General features: G+C 36.9%; 3 protein-coding genes and 1 non-coding gene across 4 annotated transcripts; 1 reads left to right on the plus strand and 3 right to left on the minus strand.

The window, feature by feature from the left end:
* Window positions 1–1236: 1236 nt before the first annotated feature.
* LOC137713142 (protein IMPAIRED IN BABA-INDUCED STERILITY 1-like) lies at window positions 1237–6239 on the minus strand. Its single transcript, XM_068452402.1, has 9 exons — window positions 5606–6239; window positions 4687–4971; window positions 4228–4545; window positions 3724–3951; window positions 3536–3633; window positions 3355–3442; window positions 2734–3264; window positions 2356–2494; window positions 1237–2186 (listed from the first exon to the last, which is right to left on the minus strand). The coding sequence occupies exons 1-9, from the start codon at window positions 5990–5992 to the stop codon at window positions 2167–2169; spliced, it is 2094 nt and encodes a 697-aa protein (XP_068308503.1). The 5' UTR covers window positions 5993–6239; the 3' UTR covers window positions 1237–2166.
* Window positions 6240–11683: 5444 nt separating this feature from the next.
* LOC137714012 (U6 spliceosomal RNA) lies at window positions 11684–11786 on the minus strand. The gene has a single exon (XR_011065355.1). It is a non-coding gene; the product is annotated as a U6 spliceosomal RNA (small nuclear RNA).
* A 333-nt stretch (window positions 11787–12119) lies between these two features.
* LOC137713143 (uncharacterized) lies at window positions 12120–14654 on the minus strand. The gene is made up of 3 exons (XM_068452403.1): window positions 14427–14654; window positions 13832–13954; window positions 12120–12497 (listed from the first exon to the last, which is right to left on the minus strand). Exons 1-3 carry the CDS (start codon window positions 14638–14640, stop codon window positions 12358–12360), a joined length of 477 nt encoding a protein of 158 aa, XP_068308504.1. The 5' UTR covers window positions 14641–14654; the 3' UTR covers window positions 12120–12357.
* A 1307-nt stretch (window positions 14655–15961) lies between these two features.
* Window positions 15962–18935, plus strand: LOC137713955 (WEB family protein At5g55860-like). The gene is made up of 2 exons (XM_068453317.1): window positions 15962–16346; window positions 17106–18935. The coding sequence occupies exons 1-2, from the start codon at window positions 16245–16247 to the stop codon at window positions 18852–18854; spliced, it is 1851 nt and encodes a 616-aa protein (XP_068309418.1). The 5' UTR covers window positions 15962–16244; the 3' UTR covers window positions 18855–18935.
* The last annotated feature ends 2294 nt before the right edge of the window (window positions 18936–21229 follow it).

Genomic DNA, 21229 nt, shown 5'->3' on the forward strand with positions numbered 1-21229 from the left:
TGGGGAGATGATTCGTGAAAGCGAGACCTCACCTTCTAAAACCTTCACCATCATGTGTTTGTCTTAAGGTAATTATTATGGTAACAGTAATCCCAATTGCTTCAATAACTATTTTTGATAACCACTTACTTTAATTAATTCGATGGTACTGATTAGGGATTTGTTTGAAAACGATTTTAGAGAAAATATTTTTAGGTTCTAAAAGTACTTGAAGTGTTTCCTGCAATAAGCATCAGCGCTTCGAGTATTTTTCGAGAATTCACTTGTATTTTTATTAAGGGTTTGGTTCTAAAAATACTTTTATCAAAAATATTTTTAATCATTTTAAAGATACTTTTAAACGAGTGCTAGTACTTATTATTAAGTAACAGAACGGTGTTTGTAATAAGGACTATTTTGGTGTTGAGCAAAGCGAGGGTGTGAGTGTTGATTGATAAGCCTCGCACCTGATGTGCACTGTTAACGACCACACATAGAAGAAAAACTTTCATGCGACAAGAATATCATGGTGATAATATCTTAAGTCAATCACTTTTATGTGATGAGTTTAACGTACAACAATACGTATTTGGCTTGAAATATTGTTATAGAGACAAAAAGATGCAGGTACATTTCTTTAACTAGCTTAAACAATTGTACGTTATGAATTGTACTTTCTTCAAATTAAGCTGTTAACAATGCTCAGCAGTTTCTCATGCGGAATGCGATCTTATTAGTGCCCGTTAGGTGTGGGTGTAAGTGACCAATCATGCACTGTATTTGAAAAAGTCAAAACACATAATAATGCGTGATTAACTTAAAATATTGTTACGGACGCAAATTTATCTTGAATAATAGACTAGCTCTGACGATGAGTGTGACTTGAAGGGTTTGAGTGGAGGAAAACCAGATAGACCCCTTTTTTATCTATGGCAGTGACAGATTTGGGCCATTGGTTCCCTTTCATGTTCCCCTTTACAATAATGGAGGTTGCAGAGCCCTTCACTCATGCTTTAGTTTTTCATCTTACGTTGTTTTCTATTTGTTTTCGTCCAATTGATGCAAAGCTTACAAGTTGTAATTGTAGCTAAGGTTTTGAGATATCTAGTAGACTTACATGAGACGGGGACACCAAAGTGACGTGCTAAAGGTGTCCCAAACTTATCATGTCTCCATATGTATGAACTTTGTTACACGACAACACATAATTGATTTGGAACACCATCACCATTACATCATTGTTTCGGCAAAGTTATTCTCTCAATTACGGGTTAAAAGCTACATAAAATCGAGTGCACTCCTTAAGTATTTGTCTCTTTCTTCATGTCTCACGTACGAAGTACATTGTATAAACCTGATTTTAGGTAAGTCTCTCTCTCTCTCTCTCTCTCTCTCTCTCTCTCTCGCGTAGACATGAATACATGAGCCACCATGATTTCTTTAGTCGGTGATACAACATCATGTGTAAGTTTTTATTTACATACGGTTGTTTTACTAACACGGGACACCACAGCAGCAGTATACTCACGCCTTCGAGGTCTCCATCAAATGAATGACTCTTCCTAATCCACATGATAAAAATTGGATTGGACTTAAATGTGAATGTGAAGTTGGATCGGTCTTAAATCTGAATGTGTTTCAGATTTTGGGCCTCAAAATGTTGTATGCGTGCAATAATGTGAGCCTGTCAAACGTTTAAATATGTAAACCTGCCGCGAGCTAAGAATCCTTCCATTTTTGCTGTTCTTTCACTTCAAGACTCTTCTGAAAGCTGAGAAGTTCAGAAGAACCAAAGCTATAACGATACGAAGAGAGGCCTGATGCCCTAACCTACGAAACAAGAAACTGTACACTGCTTTCCTCGGAAACCATTGCTACGAATCTATACATTAGCCCAACGGGACTTTGACAAAACAGGAAACCAGGAGCTAATCTGGCAACAAACAAAAAGTTTGAACAAGAGAAAGAGACCATGCCTTCCTCCCCTCCCGAATATTCTAAGGTGGATCGGTAGTTTCTCTGCTTGCTTTGTCACCGAGTTTGTGGCGGAGATTTTCACTTCCTCAACTAGTGGATGCAGCCACCTAGATGGAAATGCCAGCAACCAAGTTGAACTCTTGTATAATCTGTTTCTCGTCGAGACCTGTTTCCTTTTCTGGTTTACTCAAAAGTCTCTCCATCAGGCATTTACTTCCCCTGCTTCTTACCTGCAATTCAAACGTCACATTATTTAGCCGAAGACAGCCATTGCAATCATCACCTATATTTAGTCAGCTACATGATAATGTAGTAATGTACCCTTCTCCATCCCCGACCCACTAGGTCTGTGGGGAAAACCAGAAGATATATGGTAAGTTAGTAGTGTTAGTCCTGTACCTCTATGAAACCATGAGTTCCGGGTCGCCCTTCTGATGCGGCGCTCATGTCTGTCCAAAAATTCATCAACTCTATACGGTTGAGACAACAAGGGTCCGGAAAATTCAACTTTGTCTCCTTGATCTTGAACTTGAAACCCCTGTTACAAAACCAATATTAATGAGGTTAAAGACGCCAGGTGATCATATATAACATCACCAAAAAGAAAATTTGTTTGCCTTACAACTTGTATTCAACTCGACCAAAAAAATGAGTAACTACGAAAAGCTAAAAGATAAATGAGACGGTATTCTTGTGGTGTTCCAGGTAATGCGAAAACTGGGAGTTATATGTCGAAAGTCATATAATTGTATCTGATTTCTGTATTTACAAACTTACTGCATCACTTTTAGCTGCCATTTCCTCTCTCTGATAAAGTGCCAATGATAATTCCTGCGAATGGTACTCCTCGGAAGCATCAAAGGAATCTGGATGCTCAAGCTTGCCCCATTGTTTCAGCATCGCAAGCTTTGCAATCTCGTATGAATCGTGCCCTCTAGAATCAGTGCACCCCTTGTACGTAAGTTCCCCATTTTCATGCATTCTTGAGTCAAAGTTGCTCCTTGTATGCACTGTGATCGAAGATTCTAACGTGTTAAAAATGTGTCCTCTTGAAATAGACCGAGTATGAGATCTTCTAGCCTCATCTTTTCGTCTCTTTGCCCATGCAAAGCCACTTGATGTAGAAACCTCTAATGGACCGGTGAACGGAATGTCTCCTTGAGATGCATTTTTTACATGCGAAGAGTCTTCTGCTTTACCAGCTGACGGCTTTGGAAGCTCCCTACCTACTATTGAATTATCTTCCTTAAGAATATGTCCATTGGTGCCATTAATTTTATGAGAACCTCGAGACTCAGCTGCCAAGTCCTGCAAGATAAGGTTGAGATTATCAATAAGAACCTTCAAATGGTTACCATTAAAACACACAGACCCGCGAACAACATACAAGAGAGAGACCTCTGCTGGTGCCAATTTACTAAACCCAAGTGACTTTCTTGCTGGCTTTCGTGTTTCAGATCCACGAACTCGCCCACCAATTTTTTTCCTGAAAATTCAGCGACCGCACTAAATTTCAATTTTCATACTTTGGTGAGGACTGCACTAATTTTTTTCACACAAGAGAACGAGAAGCACTCACCTATTTGCCTCCTCCCGGTTGTTCGCATCTATCTCCTTGCTAGGTGGGTACATAGGCAAGCTTGACGGATCGCATGCATGAGGCTTCATTTTGAAATACTGAAGTGGGAATAAAGAATACTGTATTAGGAAAACCTGAATGATGAGAACCAACGCATAAGGTACATATTACATTATTTTGCACGTTACCTCGGATGCAAGAGCGGAGGAGGCAGTCCCACGCTTGTGTGGTTCTACAGAAAGGAGAGTCTCTAGTAGGTTCAAAGTGGCTGCAGGAAAATCTTTAAAGGTATCCCGCAGAGAACTATCGTAAGGTTGTTGTGGTTTAAATAGAGTAGCGTGAGGAAGTTTGGACTTTTTCCAGTAATCTTCTGGCGGGGAGCCACAAAGCTTGAAAATCTTGTGTAATTGTTCAACCTGTCAGTGGAAAATGCATATAAGAAATCGAACAGGAGCACCAAAGCAAAGTATGACAACAGCAATCCTTGTACAACTTTAGATGCTTACATAAAAGAGGACTAATATAACGCATCCTAAGAGAATCAACGTGTTAGTTCTCATAAAAATATGCACTAATTAAGAGAATCAGATCTTTAATTTTTCGATTTATGCAAGCATAACGGAGGACTCCACATTCTGACTATTTTTCCAAGACTGATAAAGAAAAGCAATGTATTTCGATTCGTTAATCACCTCTGTTCTCCCTTGAAGAACAGGTTTCCCCATTAGTAGCTCTGCAAACGCACAGCCAACACTCCATAGATCTATAAAAGCTCCATAATCAGTCGATCCAAGCAAAAGTTCGGGAGGACGATACCATAGAGTTACAACACGACTAGTTAGGGGTTGCTTATGACCGGTATTACAGAAGTTTGCCAACCCAAAATCAGCCACCTTCAGAATTCCTTCATTGCTCACCAGAAGATTTGATCCTTTTACGTCCCGATGCATTACACCCCGCGAGTGACAATGCTCAAGTCCAGATAACAGCTGCTTCATGTAGCATTTAATCTACAAAATACAGCCAACACCACCAATTTGAGCTTCAACATGGACGGAAAGATAGACGACTAACTGTGAAGTAGAACATCACGAAAGATGAATCCTACTAAACTAGCATGACAACTATTCATAAGAGCAATAGAAGCAAACCTGTGCCTCACTGAATTTGATGTCAGGGTTAGACAAGAGTCCGGTAATGTCATGTTCCATGTACTCGAACACAAGGTATATGCTACATGATAATCGGGAAGTAATTAAGCCCTCCAGTTTAACGACGTTTGGATGGTCAAGCCTTCTAAGAATCAAGATTTCTCGTGCCATAAACCTGACGCTCTCAGGCTCAAAATTGTCAAACCGCACCTTCTTCAAGGCAACTATCTTCCCAGTTTCGAGGTCCCGTGCTCGGAACACACTACTATATGTACCCTGTCCAATCTATTCAAGGAGTTGCGATCGAATAAGAACAGATAAGAAGAAAGATGGTAAACTATCAAGAGTAACAAAACATATACCATGTAGATATAGTTTCTACAATTCACAATCAATTAATACTTGCAATGAAGAATACAAACAATAACAAAAGTTAGATTATAACGATCCTATCGAAAAATATATCATGTAGATATTCCGGGACAGCAAAATTAACCATGTCGAAGGTTTGGACAAGAAAAAAACAGTCACAGAAACACCAGTTTGGATTTGAAGGCCTTGCGTTTTACCAAACAATCTGCAAATGGTAAGTTGTTGTAAGCTGACTCCGATGCACGCCATCGATTTCAAGCAAGTGCTTAAAGTGTTTAGCTTTTTAACCAGTCGATATTCTAAACTACTCTAATTTAGACGGGATCAAACACGGGTTCAAAAACTACTCTAAACAAATATGCCAACTTCGCAAGTAAGTGTAAGAAAATGAAGTGTAAATGTCTCACTAGCTACATTGAATTTTAACGTTTGTGCTCAACATTTTTGTGAAATCCAAAACCTTTTTAAACAAAAACCAAACAATCAACAGAAAAACTCAAACTTCGCAAACAAAATCTAATAAAATGAGTGAGAGAGAGAGGCTCACTTTCTCTAACTTCTCATAGGCATCGGCACGGAGTGGGACCCACCCTTGAATGGCTTCGCCGGCGACGGCGCTGAGCCAAGTAGGCCAGCCGGCGGCCACCTGCTCACCCTCCACATACTTCTGCAGATTGCTTAATCTAAAACTCAGAGACTCGGAATAATTATTATTGCTCTTGTGACAATTCCCGCCACCGCCGCCATTCGAACTCGCTCTTCCTGACTCACCCAACTCGCTCCCGCTCAACTCAGCCCCCTTCTTACTCTTCTTCTCCGCCTCCCCCAGCCCGACCCGACTCCGACCCGAATTCCCCACATTGTCCCTGAAGGCCCCCGAGTGGTCGAACGCCGGCGTCACCGACACCGCTTGCTTCGAGCTCACGCAACCCATCGCCGGGCGCCGACCCAATTACCATGCACGACCTACCCGCCGAAATCTGGGTGTATCGGGAAGCCGCCGGCTCAGCTCGGGTTGGAAGTCCGGAGCAACCAACCAGGGAACCAACCAACTGGTTTGCTCAAAACATCAAATATGGAAAATGTAGAGCTGGAATTGAGGAGCAAACAGAAACTGGGTTTTATACAAACAATCCAAAGATAGAATGTTTGTTTGTAATTATATTCATTTCATCACTTGCTTTCTCTCTCTAACTTTTCTTTTTTTTTTGCTTTTTTGAAAATTTAATTTTCTATTTTTTTTGCGGTAATCGCGGGGATGGGGATAGAGGATTTTAATGCGCGGTTTTCTTCATGCAGACGGAACAAAATGTATATGTGCCCTCCTCGTGCTGCCAAAATTTGAGTCTTTTTTCGTTTTTTTTTTTTTCGTAACACAGAACGATATTTTATGCGAATTTGCGTTAAAGAAAATAAAAAAAATGTTTGAATCTGGGATGCAAGATGTTAAAAGATGAAGACTTTAACTATCAAAGTAATTTACATACGGTTTTCTTTCGTTTTTTAATGTCGCTTGTATGTGGTATTTCTCTTCACTCCTTAGGTGATGAAAATGTCTGAAATTTAATTTAAATTGATGACAAGTTTCGTATTTATTTATTATAACTAACTTATAGTGTAGCTTCACACAAATATCTCACTTATTCAGCTAATCATATCGTTGTCTAAAAAAGAAACGATACTAATCCACATTACGTTTTGATTATGTTTTTTCAAGACGTAAAAAATGTTACTTTTCTTTGCTTTTTTTGTAAACAAAATGAGAACGCGTCATGCGATTGCCAACGGGAGTTTTTGTGGGGACTGTTCTTGTTTTGTTTGCAACCATTTTATTCTCTGGTTTTTGTTTGCATTGCTATTTTTCTTTGTTTCCATTCCTAATTTGTGTGTGTTCAAAGTTATTGAGGTTTGTATTATGTAGGCCACCATTAGGCAGCTACATGGGGTTGCATATTGCTGCATGGGAGGGAAATAGACTGGCATTACACAAGTGGGGTCCCAATCAAGTTTGGGGATTGGGAGCTAGTTTAGTGGTGGGTCATGAGTCATGAGGTCATGAACTCATATATGGGGTAGTTGTTGTAATGTTGACTAATGGTATATGTAATGGGGTTGTGATCGTGTTTTGGGTTATATAAATTGATTTTGAAGCAACTAGTTCTTGGTTTAATGGTAGTTGTATTAATTTAGCTGGTAATGTTTTAGGCTCGATTCTTCTAGGTGCAAGAATAATACATTTGGTAGTTTAATTTGATGTTGACAGCTGTCTCTACTCGTCTTAAGTTCGACTGACTTACTTTATTAGTATTTGTGATGAATTCAATACCTAGTTGTAACTAGCTCAGTTAAAGTAGTCTCTTAGCACCTGTCTTCACTTATCTCAAATTCAACTCACTTAGTTTATTAAGACCTATAACGAAATCAATATCTAGCTATTATATAGTTATGACTAGCCAAATTACAGTGACGTAATTTTGTCGTTGGTGTGGTGGCGGTAAAATATTTATACAAAAATCATATATATTTCAAAACCAAATATATCTGATTTTGTAAAGTCTGTTTCAAGCTTTGGCGTAGGAGTAGGGGTTGGGTTTGTGGATGGATCCAAGAAAGGGGAATGGAAGGAAAGAAAGGGAGTTGATTAAAGAAGACTTTTGTTTTTTGGTGAACGATTAAAGAAGAATTGGAAAGCAAGAAAAAGGAGAGAGGAAAACTCGAACAAAAGGCCCTTCCTTCTCCATGCTGTTCTTTTGCCCATCTCCCACTTCTAAGTTTCTGACATTTCTTATGAGGCCTTCAAACTTCATTTGTCTCATGGCCCCACATGTTGAGTTTGATGGTGGGATCCACTAAATAATTGGGACAAAGCATCTCTATGCTTAATCTTAGTTTAGCAATAAAAAAATGATAAGGAGACTCTCTCAAAAGTGAGATTTTTTATGAACTTTGTGTCATCTTATATTTTTTGTACAATGTTTTATAATGTTAGCACGAAATTAACGTTAAATTGTTATGTGATAAAAAGTCCATAAAAAATCCGACTTTGGAAGGGTGTGCATAACATTTCTCTTTGCAGTTGTAGCTCAAGTTGGTTTGCTGCATCTGCCCACCAAAAGGAAGAAATGAATCATCTTAATTATACTATCTGTTTTTATCTCAGTTTGGTAGGAGTATCTAAGTCCCTAAATGTAAAATTTAATATCATAATATCTAAATATTGATGAGTGAGATTGACAACATTTCATTTATTGAAGGAGTACATTTTTTGGGTGCTGAAAATAAATGAATAGTGGGGTTTTCACAATTGACACTTTCATATGATGTTTTGAGGACATACAATTGATGAGATGTGAAAAAAGTAGTTAGCTAAAAAGTAAATATATTTAAGGGCATGTCTGAGAAAGTGAGGAGCAATGCATAAATGTAAAGTTGTGATCTACTCAAACCACATCTCAATCACAAAGTAAATCCAAAGCAATTATGCAGTACAATGGATGTTAAAAGTAATTTTTCTTAGTTTAATATACATTGTCGGCGTATTTTTTTTACAATTTAAGGGCTAATTTGGAAGCTTATTTAAAATAATTGAGAGTGTTTTTGGAAAAAAAATGTTTTTTGGTTCCAAAAGCAACAGGAAATGCTTTTCAAAGTTTCACTAACATTTTTACTAATTAAAGATTGGTCTAAAAAACATATTCATCAAAAGCGCTTTCAGCTATTTTAAAAGTACTTCCAAATTAGCCATAAAGTTTCGAGTCTAATATGGTATCAAAGTTTTAGTTTTTTCATGAGGTTTCGTTGTGCCGTGAATCTGTCTCTACTTAAGCTTTTGAGGCTTAGTAGTTATCTAATATGATATTTCATGAGTTTTTGTTGCGTTGTGTATCTTTCTATGGTTAAAACTTGGATTCCATGAGGTTTCGTTTTGCTGTGCATTTTTCTAGGCTTAAGTTTTTAGAGCTTAATCTTATGGAGCACGGCAGTTGTCTAACAATGCTAATCCTTGATTTTCAAGCTTCCCAGTTACAAAGATAGCGAAGCCGACCTTCTTAAGTCTGTTCAGCTGAGGTTTAACAAATACTTGTTGAAGTGAGGGGTCTGCTGCTTTGGTAATCTACGTGCAAAATACGCAATATGTTAGCTTATTTTTTGGTTTCCACGAAACAATATCTGCATGGAGTTTCGTACGTTCATATGACATACAAAAAAATAGTATAATCTATATCAATTTTACTATTTTAATTAGCTAGCTGTGATGCTACAACCTGGACCAATCCATCAATGGGATGTATGTATTAGCTATGTATCAGGATTCTCTCCTTTCTTATTCTTCTCTCATCCAGTCTCCTCCCTCCCTTTTATTTTTTCTTTCTTTCTCGCTCCATAATAAAGACAACATAAAATATTATCATGGTTTAATCGTAATCATTTAAATATGAACAGACTCGAGAATAAGGAAAATGGAAGAACAGAGAATTCTACTCCATAGCTATAATTAGTTGGTTAATAAGATTATGATGATCCAACTTTTACGTACTTAAATTAAGAATTTGGCATGTGATGTGTGTGCATGCCAGTTGCCACCACTACCTTGAACTCTCACCCTTAAGTTATGATTGCTGCTTCCCATGATCCAATCAAGATCTCTAGCCACTCATCGATAGCACTCACGCACCAGAAAATATAAGAATTTGGTTATCATATATTTTTTAATTTACAAAAAAACTAGGTTATCATATTAATTTGTTTTTATTAATTATCACATTGAGGCAAAGAGCACCACTAGCCCTAGAGCTATTTTTGCATTGACCTAAGGCTTACTTTTGAATATTTCTTGATGACCTTGAAACCTACTTTTCGTAAGAAACCCCAAACCCTAATTCTGAAACTAGAATCTTCTTTTGGATATATGACCAATTTTTCTTCAAATGTCTGAAATTTCTAAGTTCAGAAATGAACGGTAAAGTTTTACTCTAAATTATGAATCAAATGATAAAAATTACTTAAAAAATTAGACTACTTGTTAGACTTGAACTACAAAAGACAAATCCGGAAACCAAATTGCACAGTTAACCTTAAAGAATTAGGGATATTTGATGGGGTAGTTGAAGGTAGGTCTAGTTGCATATGTGTCACTTCCAAATACCACATAGTTCAACGACTTCACTCATATATAATATAATTAAGATCATGGTGTAAATATATTAAGAGGAGCTAATTAATCAACAGCTATATATGTCCTTTGGTGAATACATTTTTAGTATCTTATTTATGGGCAAAAGATAGAAGAACAAGTAGGACAGGTCACAGACTAACAACGACAAGACAAACAAATAAGTAGATTTGTGGTTTTTTGGTTTAGTTATTTAATTATGCTTCTGAGACTGTTCACTGTTAATCATTTTAGTTATTTTGTAAAAATTTTTTTGTTAAATTGAAGAAATCACTAGTTCAAGTGGAGGGGTTCATTTGACAAAAATACTCTCAATTTAACAAATATTTTTCACTGAAGGATTCAATTGATTTACTGTGGACAATCACATGGACCACTACTATCAATTTTAAATCTCAAGAATAAAAATAAAAAATTATGCTAATCTCAGAGACCATTTTAGTTAAAAAAATATATTTAAATTAATTTTTTACAGATATTTTTGACTCACAAATAATAAAAAAAGAAGAATATATATATATTCACGAATATGCTTTTAGGTTTGGTTGCATGGACTTATCAAATAATAATACGCTTTTAGGCTGTTAGGTTAGGTTAATTATCATTGTTATAATTAAAGTTACTCTATATATAATGTCAATTCCAGTAGAACATAACGAATATATATATATATATATATATGACGGATCCGTGACATTATTTTTTTACACAAATTTGGCACACGTTTTGTAGGATCCACTTCATTATGTATTTCAACAATCAAAATTGTCTACATTTTATAACATCATTTGTAGATCATCCTTGTGAAAAATTGAAAAAATCTAAAATTATTAAGACATTCATTTAATACCCAAAATTGATGAGACACATTATTGATGCATTCTACAAGTTTTAGTAAACACAAGATTGAGAATCATACTTATTCACATACATGACGAGAAAACGTGCCCTCAATTGCGCCCAAAATCAAGTTATTTTGGTAGTCTGGTATAATCTAGTATCAAACTTGCCAAAAGATATAAGGTTCGCTTGAAAGTGCTTTCAAAACAACTGAAATCATTTTTGGTGAAAATATTTTTAGAACTAATTCATAATAAAAACGCAAATGAATCTTGAAAAAAGCATTTAAAATGTTTTTGAAATCTAAAAATATTTTATCCTAAAACGATTTCAATCATTTTAAAAATATTTCTACCGAGCTCATACTCTAGTCTCTCCCTAAAATGAGCTTTAAGATTCATGATTGCTTGGAGCTAGACTTGTACCGTAGTCGATGGGTCAATCAAGAAGGTAGGTCTCAATGGAGATATGACCCATTATTCTATTATGTCCCCTCTACATGATGTTCCTACTATTTATTTGGTTTAAACTTTATTCCAACAACCTTCAATGATTAGACGGTGGTGTAGCATCAATCGTGCATGCTTAGATTTTTTATTTTATTTTTAGAGAATTTTTTTTGACAATTTCTTGATTTATGCGTGTCATCTTTGCGGAAAGGCTATGCTAATTTTCTTTGTATCGTTCCAATTTTATCAGATGTCCCTAAAGGGACTGCATGCTTAGACCTTAGAAATGCTTGAATTAGTAATGTCCCATTCACTAATCATGTATACTAAGATTTTATTTACTTAAGTAGGAAGTTATCTCATGTATGTTAAGAGACGGAAACACACATGAAGGAGAAAACAAACTTTAAGAAAATATATGAAGTACTTAGAACTAACAAAAGATATAGCGCAAAACTGAATGAGTAGTGTTTTATATTTCATACAGCTAACCTCACTTAATAGAATAAAGCTTGGTTGTTAATTGTTGGTGTAAGAGACAGAAATAGACACGAAGGAGAAAAAGAGATGTGTTGTAATCATTTTCGTAAAACAATGAGTGATACTTTAACCGTTTCCATTGACTTAAGCAAGATAAGAAAATTTCTTTGATGGGGGAAGATAAATTCCAAACATTATGTCAATGGCCATGATGGTACAAGGAAAGTTAAAATTTGATTAACATGTCTAATCAGACATTATACAAGTTGACCCAAATTTGTGTGCAGGGTCACAAGTTGAATTGATGAACTCACTTTAAGTCTTACAAACTAGTAATTGGGTGCTAAAGAGCCCAACCTATGGCAACTTGCAAGCAGCTGTTTGGTCTTTCGACTTGTGCTGTCCAAGCATCTCGGCTACAGTTCTGCATCGGCATTGGTTTCCTGGGCGGATCACGTCACCATATACGGCCATTTCGATTATGTCAAGCTCCTTATCTGCAAGTAAAAGAGATGTGTGATCATGAGATACGAGTCTCACCAGTTCTAATAACGAACTAGCTTCCAAGTAGGCCAGAATGAACACCAAAATACCACTAGGTTGAAAGCAATGTGCCAACAAAGAAAATCACAACTGTGTTGACTCGGATAGAAAGGCAATCAGAAGTTCGTACAAATGTTTTTTGAATGTTGAAAGATTCAAATTACTCGAAGGTTCCTCCTCTTCTCCACCATTTTATGAAGTAAATCTTGCAATAGCTGGGGTCTTGGAGAAAGCGGCCCAAGTTGAAATTTTCCATTCCCTTTTCTTTAAATTTGGAATTCGTTGAATGATTTACTTTGTATAATGAACAAATAATCAAATCTAGGTTTATGAAAATATTCCGATAACAAGATCTGCTGCTCTTTATGTTCAAAAACAAGCACTAGGAAGTCAAGGATATGGGGAAGGATCAGGGGAAAAGGTTTTTCTGAGAATAATTGCAGAAAGTAATTATGAAATTAAGTGGAAACGTTGTTATCAGAAAAAGTTCAGAGCAAAGGTATAGCCTAAACTACAGTGTGGCATTTTCACTTTGGATATAAGCTAGAGACAATGTACATCCCGCCCTTCTGCTTAGATAATTGATCATGAGTTAATGTCTCTAGACATAAAGCTCCGAACTTTTTCCATAACGAAAGGCATACTAGAACAGTAGTACGAGTGAACCTGAGTAATTTGTATTTCTGATTTCATATTTACACCAATAAGAATATGATATGATGTCAATTCTCAATCGGGAAAAATGATGAGGTTATGTAGCTCAACAAAGACCAAGCTAGCCAAACTTAACCCCTCAGTCCATCCTATAAACTAACCCACAACCCTCTTAGCACACCTACATTGTGAACAGTGACCCCGACTAGAACATTTACAAAGCATTGGACATACTGAGATGACTAAAACCAGTATTGTACATATGGACCTAAAACATATATTCTCATTGCGAATCTTTGGACACTTTAGATCAGAAAAACAGTTAACAAGAATTGTTCAAAATGGTGACAAATTGCGGATGACACCCATAATTGTTATCAATGGAACGTAGGAGCATCAGGTCACGTAGATTCACGAAACACGTTCTAAACTTTGATTATAATCATGTGCACTCGACTTGAAAACAATCGCCCCTAAAATCATTAGATACGAACAACAATGATGAATTGTGTTTATGATTCAAAGACAAAACCATTATGCTCGACCCAATAACCACAATTCTGGGTTCCAAACTAAATAGATCAGAACTCCGAATCTAATAGTAACAGTGAAGAAGAGAACGCGAAAAACTTACCTGTAAACTTGACATCACAAGAGTAACCTTTCAATATATTTGTATCGATTTTGTCTTTGTCTGATTTGAATCTGTTTACCCTTGTTTGAAGAATCTGACAATTTTCTTCTGTGGATTCACCACCTACAACACAACCCCAAATCTCGATTAACTCAAACACCAAATTCGCTGACAGATTAAAGCCCACATTTGCATGGTTACTGCTGAGGAACAGCAAAGAAAAAACTTCCGAAAATTTTTGCCTCATAACGCCACGATTTTGAATTTGAACAATTCAAAAAGTGAAAAAATAAAGTAAATTACATATCAATTAGAGTCAGCTATGAGAGCAAGTGATTTTCAAAAATAAAACCCAATAAAAGCACAAATAACAATATCGAAATTCAGCTCAATTAAGTAGTATATGCACTAAAATGCTAAATTTCAAAATACCCAGTTCAAAAATCATAAAAAACCAATCAAATAATTGAAACTTGGCAACAAAATTGCTAAAATTCAAGATACCCAGTTCAGAATTCATGACAATCAATCAAAAGATTGAAACTTTGTGGAAAGAATTTGAAACTATCTAGTTGAAAAGAGAGGAAGTTCTGACCTTTGGAGAAGGGAACGATGTGATCGTACTCGAAGCAGAGGCAGCCCTGGCAGTTGCAGAAGCGCTTACAGACGACGTTGCCGGCGGCGTCTTGCCGCCACCGCTCAGGGTGTCGACCCGGCACCACATCCGCGTTTGCCCAGCACTTGCTCTTCGTTTTTGAATCGAAGAACCGTGGTCTTTCGTCACCCTTGCTCTTCGGCGAAGAACTCATCCCCCCCTCTCTCTCTCTCTTCTTGAACCGGAAGAGACACAGAATTTGAGAGTTTCTAGAGAGAGAAACTTTGCCATGTCAGATCGCTGACGTGGTCCCGACCGCCAATCATATTGTACCACTTGTAATAACCTCCCGCCACTTTCTTAGTTCTGATCTGATCCAACGGTTAAGGATGACACCCTCAGTCGCTCCCCTGTTTTGCTTTTTCACTTGTTTAGGGTAATGTATTTACTTACAGACAATAAGAACTGAAATCTGATTAATTCTTGAGTTTTCTGCGTTTATTAAAATAGAGGTAAGTGAACCACCTCTTAATTTTTTTTAGTATTTACTTACAAGTGTAGAATCATAAAATTTTAAGTTTTTTCTTGAAATCCCTAATCACATACTTAAAAATTAAGAATTAAATTGACAAGAGATGACTAGTTGGTTTGAATCTCTTTCCTTACTTCTCCTATTGTTTGCAGATTTTTTTGCGGGAAGTGATTTCTGCACATACTTTTTACCGATAGTTTGAACTTTGAACACTAACTTTTTGTTCTCTCTTAAATTCTTGCCCAATCTGATGAAAAAGCTAGGAGTCTGCATGAATCATTTTCTTTTTCTTTTGTTTCTGCAGTTTCGTTTTGTTTTGTGTTCACAAGTTTTGCATATTTGAATAGCATAAAAAGGATCGACTGTCACAATTCTTTGTTTAAGATTTTCATATTTTCCAAAATATAACGAGTGTAAATTCGAAAATTTTCGCACTTCCTCAAAATTCTTCTACTCGAATGGCAACACTGGGCATTTCACAGGCATCTTTCGGCCTTGGTTTCTTCACACCGTCAACGAACCACACTACAAACGTGGATAATGCATATCTAGATGTGAGTCACATGTTGAATTTTTAATGTGTGTATATATATGGAGATGGATCCATGATACTATTTTTTTTGCACAATATTTTGACCCAAGTTTTTCGAGTTTCAATAATGTATTTCAACAATCCGAACCGTCTTATATTTTAGGTCTCCCTAAAATACCATGTCTACAAAAAATCATTCAAATATGACACCATATAACTATTAAATTAAGGGTTTAGGGTTTCGTAGAACCGTATTCGTCAATTTTTTTCACATTAAATGAATATCTTAATAATTTTGAATTTGTCTAATTTTTTTTGAAAGGATGATTTATGAATAACATTATAAAAGACAGAAGGTTTGGATCCTTGAAATATATTAAGAGTTGGGCCATTAAAACTTGTGTCAAAAGTTGTGTAAAAAATATGGTGCCACATATCCATTCCCGTTGTATATACCATTAATTACTAAGAACAATTGGACTTAGCACACAAGTGCGCAGGCATATTCTTGTTGTCCATCTATATGTCACATTGTCCAACTACATTTGTTGCTCCCCATCTTTAGAACACAGAAGTGTTTAAATTCTGCCGAACGTTTCTGGCGATCAACCCAAAGCACTGGCGGAACATACACAGGAGAACCTTCGCCTTATTCTGCAGCGCATCCTCCAAAGCAAATAAAACAATGTTTCATTCCATCATTAATCCCCAGAATTCACATCAACTTTTCAGGAGATATAACTGACTGGGAAACATGGGGGAGACTGATACAAAACCAATTGAACCAGTCCAGGCTGCATTGTCCCTGTTTGAAGAGAAGAACGATCATCGGAAAACCCGGCTTTCCGGCACAGATGTAAGTGATCGTGTGTGTACACATGAACTGGTATGGTAACAGCCTAACAGCTCAGTTCGATAGGAAGATCCTTTCCCTTAAGTTTGAGTTGTAAAATATGCAGATGGTTTCCTAGTCCAAACTCATAGCTTCATTTTTTTTCTTCTGTTTATGCAATTATGCTGTGTAGTTAAAGATGTGATGGCATAGTCAATTTGGATATAGCAATCTGCTCGTACTTTTGTAACTAAGTTTAAATCTCACTCTTCGTAATTTGGATTAAATTAGAATATTGCTCGAATAAAATGAAAACAAGTGATGCATGATCATTATTAGGTAATTTCTAGAATTAGTAGGGTTCCAAATGTGAGGATAATTCGCATCGGAAATTTAAAAGTCTTGCAAGAGTTTATAAGGAGCTAAGCTACTCCCACTATTGTCAATTGTTAAGGAGTTGTGCTCTATGTCACCCCAGTAAAATTATTCATGTATTAGGCTTGAAATTTTTCCACGCGTGAAAGGGGATGTGAAAGATTTGAACGATTGTCAGACATTGCAAGGTTAAGAAACTTTGCAACAGTAAAACCTCAACTTTCTTCACCAAATTTGATTTGGTAGTACTTATGGAAATGTATATTTGAAGATGGTAATTAATACCAGAACTGATTTACTAAATAAATAAGGACAATCTGGTAGTTTGTATGTAACCATACTCTTGATAGGCTGTTTTGGCATGCAAATATTGTTCTTAAGTTTGTTGATTCCGAAAATATTTTGCAGAAGGATAGTGAGAAAGAAAGAGAGCTTGAAGGTGTGTTGAAGGATTTGGCCAATTACAAGGTGAAGCTGGAAGCAAAAGATGCTTCCTACATGCAAGCCCTTCTCAAGCTGCAACACCACGAGTACACAGCGGACGAACTCCCTGCCCTCCTTGAAAACATCGAGTTCGAGAGAGATAAGTGCGTCGAGGAATGTAAAGAGGCTCGGGCGCAGATATACCATCTTGAATCCAAGGTAAAGGAAATGGGGGATCAGCTAACTGAGACTCAAAAGGTGAGAGAGCACCTCATGCATGTTTTTAGGGAGTTGAAGGCTACACAATCAGAGCTGCTTGGCATGGAAACAAAACTAGCGGACGCTAGAGATTCGGAGCTAAAAGCTCTAACTCAAGTGGAGCTAATGGAAACAGATTTCGTGATGGAAAATGAGAGGGTGGAAGAGCTTCTTAAACATGTCTCGGAGCTAAGTGAAGCCGTGGTTAAGTCAAAGGTTGCTGCTAGTGAGACAGATAAAGAGAAGTTGGCGATATTATCTGCGAAGGATACTGAGATTGAGTTAGCTACACAGGCTGCTCTTCAAGCGCAGGAGCAGCTCGAATATTCTAAGAAACAAACGGTGAAGATGGAGGAGTTGGAGGATCAGCTCCTCGCCAAGTCTTCGTTCATTGAGATGCTTCAGCTGGAGATTAAACAGGTGAATGAAAACCTTAGCTTCTCTGGGATGGCGTCTTCTGACGCGATGAATGACTTGAAGCAGCTGGAAAAAGAGTTAGAAGAGAAGGAAAGAAAGATCTCGGATCAGGAAGGTTTCATCGAGGGGCTAGAAATGGAACTGAATCAGTTAAAATTGGAGCTTAGTGATGCAAATCAAGTGGCCAACAGCCTGAAGCGCGACATTGAAGTTCTTACTGAGGATTTACAGAAAGCTAAAATAGAGCTTGATGAGATGGCGGAAAGGGAAAACAATGCGCAGGTTGAGATAGCAATGCTGGAATCTGAGCTTCATAGAGGGAGGTCAAAAATTGCAGCAGCAGAGGCAGCTGAAGCAAGAACCGAAAATGTTAAATCGGGGTTGTACCTTGCGATTCATCAACTAGTAATAGAAGCCGAGACTGCCAAGATGGAAAACAGAATGTTAAAGCAAGGAGCAGATAGCGCAGACGAAGAAACGGACGAACACTCTCCCCTTTTTTATTCTAATGAAGATGCTGAGGTTTCCAAAATTGGTGAACTTAAGGAAGAAGCTGAAGAGCGACAGGAAGAGAATGATTCCCATGTAACAATTTCATTGAAGGAATACAAGTACTTGGTTAAGAAGGCTGACCAGGCTGATCAAATTCCTTTGTCATTGGTGGAAGCCTTTAGTCGTCAGTTGAGCTTCAGCACCGCAGGAGATAAGTCTGAGTTGGAACATTTGAAGAAGGAGTTGGAAGCTGCAATGGAAAAGGTTGCGCAATTCAGGAACCGGGCTGAGCAGGCTACTACTAGGGCTGATCTTGCCGAGAGAGCGAAAGAAAGACTAGAGGACCGGATAAGGATTTGGCGAAAGGTGAGGCAAAAGAGAAGAGCTGCTCTTGCTGCGCTTAGGGAGGTGTCTCTTCCTAAACAATTTAGCCCTCCCGCATATGAATCTCCAGATGAAATTAAGCCTCCTGCATATGAATCTCCAGATGAATTGAAGCCTAATGCATCAGAAGAAATACAAAAAACATATCCGCAATTGCGTGACGTACTTAAAATGAAATTCTAGCTGCTTTTTCTTAAGATTAGACTTAGCTAAATAGTTGTTCATGTGAGAAGCACATACTGCTTGTTGAATTCATGTATTCAGTTATCATTATTAATTACCATTTGCTTGTTTCTAATGTGCTTTTCCTTTCCAAATGCATTCCTTATGCTTCCGTTTGCACGCGTTCTTCTTCCTTTCTTATTTTTAAGTGATCCGTTTCCTATGTCAGAAGGTTCATTCAAACATTTCAAACGATTGACAATTTGAGTGCTCCGTGAACCCGGCTGCTATTGAAGCGCGGATGGAAGCAAGCCGAATTCGGGAACTAGAAGAAAGCAAGCGTGTTCAAAACATAAGCCGGTCGGAATAGTTACATTATTGTTCAAACTTTGTACAAAACCATTGAAGATTATGATTACCATCACAGGTCAACATCTGCAAATATCAAATCGTACTTGTGACGTGAATTCCCCTTTCTCTAAGTTTGACTAGAGGTTCGTTTCCTTGAATCCAACGTAATTTGCAGAAAAAGATTGTAACATCAGTTGATCTTCACAACCTGTCACATTGAGAAAACCTACCACAGCATCTTTACCCTATTAGGGAAATCTAAGCCGGAACGGATTCAATCTGAGGATTAGGAATTGCGAAAACTTAAACCCAAAAGTGGGTTAACAGATTTGAGCTTAACTAAGTTGACTAGAACACTGCACTTATTTTTGCACCCAAATTCTGTTTCTCCTTGTAGTTTAGATAAATTTAGCGTTCTATCATTTGTCAAAAAAAGGAAAAAGCCGACGTGGGTTTTGGGTTTTGGGTTTCGAGCTGTGACTAGCAGCGTAGCAGGCACGTAATTGGTAGGAGCCCTAGTGTGGACCTGTGAACTTAATTTTTCTCCATATACTACCACTGACGTCAAGTCTTATATAAAGTTTGAACTTGGAAGGATTTGGAATGCAATTTTTAGACCAGAAGGGTCTGAAGTTTCTGCACACGGGTAGTGTGGGAATTGTTTTACATGCTTGACCATACTAATTACGTTGTATTTTGACTGGGATAGTCGTGACCCCACTATCGTGGTAAGGACCAAGGAAAAAGGATGTATTAGCACTCTTCTTTTCTTTCTTTTTTTGTTTTTTTGTTTTTTTTTTTAAGAAAACCTTGACCAAATGACAGAAATTTTATTAATAACGAAAAAAATAAGCTACACTTAATCATGGGGACATGAACTTAACTCGTCATGGTGTAAGAAAAAATATAAATAAAAAAAATAGATAAGGAGGACATAAATTTACCATTTTCGCTCCCTCTGTCTCATTCTCCATCTGTATCTCTCCCTCTCTCTCTCTCTGCCAATCTTGTAACAATCCATATGCCTCCTCAAATCATCACCATATCAGCTCTAATTCAAGCTCCACGGTACTGATTTAATTCAACAATCAGTCGTCAAACCATTGGGTGTGCCTGTGACAACTGGGTTGATTTGTTCATTGTATTTTTATTTTTAATTAATAGTTGACAAAGTTAAATCGCGTTAATTAGTTTGAGGACATGTGTCAAGCAATGAGTTAAGACACGTGGAGATCAGAAAGAGTTTTGGAGGCCGAAGATTTGGACTCGTTGATTACCTTGTAATTTCATTTTCCATAATTAATTAACAAATACCTACAACTTGGGGATGCATGCAGTCACTGTAAGCGTGTGAGATTTTAGTATAAATAAATTTACTTTCTGTGATTCTAATTTCTATGACCTTTGTCTCCTGTTGTATTAGTATCTTTGTTGATCTTTCTTTTGGCTTTTATTTTTCGACCTCAGTCCAAAACCATATTTTTGCATGGAATTATTAAATGGCCAATGGCCGGCCATCAAAATTCAAAACCCAATTAAATATTTTCTGGAACTTTTGGCTGAGAGTGTAAAAGTAAATTGAGCTGCAAATATATATGATTGAAATCTCTAAATTCATTAAATATAAGAGAAAAAGAACCCATTTCTGTATGTCCAAATTCTATTACATCATCATCAGTAGAGGATAAGTGCTTCAATTTTATTTTTATTTTTTATTGTGTTGTTTTCATACTCTTAATTTCTTTTTCTTTTTCTTTTTCCATGATAATTTATGCAGGCAAATTTTAAAAGAGCTTCCTTATGTGCAACAAATGGTTCTCTTATTTTTATCAGACTTATTATATGCTTGAGCTTGACTACATTGTGCTTGGCATTTTCTTTTATTTGACTTATTTATTTGAATGAGTTTGCGATAGTTGCAGTGATGACAACATAATTTTTTACTTTATAACTGAGACGCGTCCAATATTAATGAGTAATAAAAAGTAATATAGAGTAATAATATCATTTACATCGGTGAAATCCTTGTGTGAAAGGAATATTTT

This window comes from Pyrus communis, chromosome 13 (assembly GCF_963583255.1).
Source record: "Pyrus communis chromosome 13, drPyrComm1.1, whole genome shotgun sequence".
Classification (NCBI taxonomy): domain Eukaryota; kingdom Viridiplantae; phylum Streptophyta; class Magnoliopsida; order Rosales; family Rosaceae; genus Pyrus; species Pyrus communis.